The 2,776-nt window shown below is 52.0% G+C and overlaps 1 protein-coding gene across 1 annotated transcript; it reads right to left on the minus strand.

Annotated features, from left to right (window-relative positions):
• Window positions 1–225: 225 nt before the first annotated feature.
• On the minus strand, window positions 226–2,776 carry LOC119975699 (heat shock cognate 71 kDa protein-like). The gene has a single exon (XM_038815508.1). It carries the CDS (start codon window positions 2,393–2,395, stop codon window positions 476–478), a length of 1,920 nt encoding a protein of 639 aa, XP_038671436.1. The 5' UTR covers window positions 2,396–2,776; the 3' UTR covers window positions 226–475.

A 2,776-nucleotide genomic window follows, 5' to 3' on the forward strand; every position in this document is an offset into this window, starting at 1 on the left:
AAGTGACAGTGGCAAGTTTGAACTGTCCATGCATCATCTGTCCAACCATTCCCGTTCTCAGGATCAAGTGCCAATTCTAGATTTTCTCGGAATCAAACCGTGCTTTCTGCACTTTTACAGGAAACTGGGAGGGTGCTGGGAATGAGCTATTTAAAACACTGCGTGGCCCCCATCAGCAACCAGAGGGACATGGACTCTCAACATGTAAAACATACAGGAAACGGGTTTTGGAGGAATATTCACCACGAACAAGTTTAATTGTCACCATTCAAATACCCAACTGGAAATGTATGCAATTGTTTATCTAAACCCGCAAACATCCAATTCACCTGGAATTTCAAAAGCATTCAATTATTCTAAAGGACCACTGTGATTTTGGGGAGGAGGGAAGGGAGGAGAACTTAAAATGAGATTACTGTCTCAACCAGGGGTGACTTTGACGACAGTGTTTTCCACTGTCAGGATAGTTTAAAGTTCAGTCGACTTCCTCAATTGTAGGCCCGCTAGAAGGATCCTTTCTGACAGGATCAGAGAATGGTCCTTCTGGCATTCCGCCCTGGTGGAGCTTGGCAGTGATGGGTTTGCATACTTTTTCCAAATCTTTCAGTTGCTGGTCAAAGTCTTCCTTCTCACCCGCTTGGTTTGCCTCCAGCCAGGATATGGCCTGGTTACACTTCTCAATCACTTTGTTTTTGTCTTCCTCGCTGATCTTGCCTTTCATTTTCTCCTCCTCTACCGAGCTCTTCATGTTGAATGCGTATGACTCCAGGGAGTTCTTGGCTGAAATCTTATCACGCTGCTGGTCATCCTGGGTTTTGTACCTTTCTGCTTCCTGCACCATCCTCTCAATTTCCTCCTTGCTCAGCCGACCCTTGTCATTGGTGATGGTAATCTTGCTCTCTTTGCCGGTGCTCTTGTCCACGGCCGACACGTTCAGGATGCCGTTGGCATCAATGTCAAAGGTGACCTCGATCTGTGGTACTCCGCGTGGTGCAGGGGGAATCCCACTGAGGTCAAATTTGCCCAGGAGGTTGTTGTCCTTGGTCATGGCTCTTTCTCCTTCATACACCTGAATCAGGACGCCTGGTTGACTGTCAGAATAAGTGGTGAAGATCTGGGTCTGCTTGGTGGGAATGGTGGTGTTCCGCTTAATGAGTGTGGTCATCACCCCTCCTGCTGTTTCGAGACCCAATGAGAGAGGAGTGACATCCAATAGTAGAAGATCTTGGACATTCTCCGACTTATCCCCCATCAGAATAGCCGCTTGGACAGCCGCCCCATAGGCCACGGCTTCATCAGGATTGATGCTCTTGTTCAGGTCTCTGCCATTGAAGAAATCTTGCAGAAGTTTCTGGATCTTGGGGATGCGAGTGGAGCCCCCGACCAAGACCACATCATTAACTTGAGCTTTATCCATCTTGGCATCTCTCAGAGACTTCTCCACTGGTTCCAATGTGCCTCTGAAGAGGTCAGTGTTAAGTTCTTCAAACCGAGCCCTGGTGATGGAGGTGTAAAAGTCTATGCCTTCAAACAGAGAGTCAATCTCCACACTGGCTTGGGTGCTGGAAGACAGGGTTCTCTTGGCTCTCTCGCAGGCTGTCCTCAATCTCCTGACCGCCCTCTTGTTCTCACTGATGTCCTTCCTGTACTTACGCTTGAATTCCTCAATGAAGTGATTGACCATGCGGTTATCAAAGTCCTCTCCTCCCAAGTGGGTGTCACCCGCTGTGGATTTCACTTCAAAGATCCCGTCGTCAATGGTGAGAACAGACACGTCGAAGGTGCCACCTCCCAAGTCAAAGATGAGAACATTGTGTTCCCCTCTGCCCTTCTTGTCCAGGCCGTAGGCAATGGCAGCTGCTGTTGGCTCATTGATGATCCGTAGGACATTGAGGCCAGCGATCACCCCGGCATCCTTGGTTGCTTGGCGCTGGGAGTCATTGAAGTAAGCAGGCACAGTGATGACAGCGTTGCTGACAGTGTAGCCCAGATAGGCCTCAGCAATCTCCTTCATCTTAGTCAGCACCATGGAGGAAATCTCCTCAGGGTAAAAGGTTTTATCTTCTCTTTTGTACTCGACCTTCACCTTGGGCTTCCCCGCATCGTTCACCACCTGGAAGGGCCAGTGCTTCATGTCAGACTGGACCACCGGGTCAGTGAACTTCCTCCCGATGAGCCTCTTGGCATCAAAGATGGTGTTGGGTGGGTTGAGAGCCACCTGGTTCTTGGCGGCGTCTCCGATGAGCCTCTCGGTGTCGTTGAAGGCCACGTAGCTGGGGGTGGTGCGGTTGCCCTGGTCATTGGCGATGATCTCCACCTTGCCGTGCTGGAAGACCCCCACGCAGGAGTAGGTGGTGCCCAGGTCAATGCCAATGGCTGTTCCCCTGCTTGCCATCTTTTGCCCTTCCACCCACCCGGCCCACCCTGTTTCCAAACGGCCTACTAGGGCTGCAGAATCTCGGCCACACCACCAGTCCTTGGCCCCTGCGACCTCCTACTTTCTTCTGTCACTCCCTCTCGCCTCCGTCCTTATTTATAGCCTCACCGCACGGGGCCCCGAAGCCGCCTGATTGACGTCCACGCCGCCCAATGGCCGAGCCGGACCACCGCCGCCGGCAACGCTTCGGCCAATGAGGGAGGTCACTGAGTGGGCGGGGGCGTGACCGCCGCTGCCGATTATGACGTCGCGCCCCTGGAAGCTGGCCGCCGCGTGCTGGAAATGGCGCCAAACCGAATTCAAATTTGAATTCAACACAAACCGTTAGATGAGCGCAGT

This window comes from Scyliorhinus canicula, chromosome 13 (assembly GCF_902713615.1).
Source record: "Scyliorhinus canicula chromosome 13, sScyCan1.1, whole genome shotgun sequence".
Lineage (NCBI taxonomy): Eukaryota > Metazoa > Chordata > Chondrichthyes > Carcharhiniformes > Scyliorhinidae > Scyliorhinus > Scyliorhinus canicula.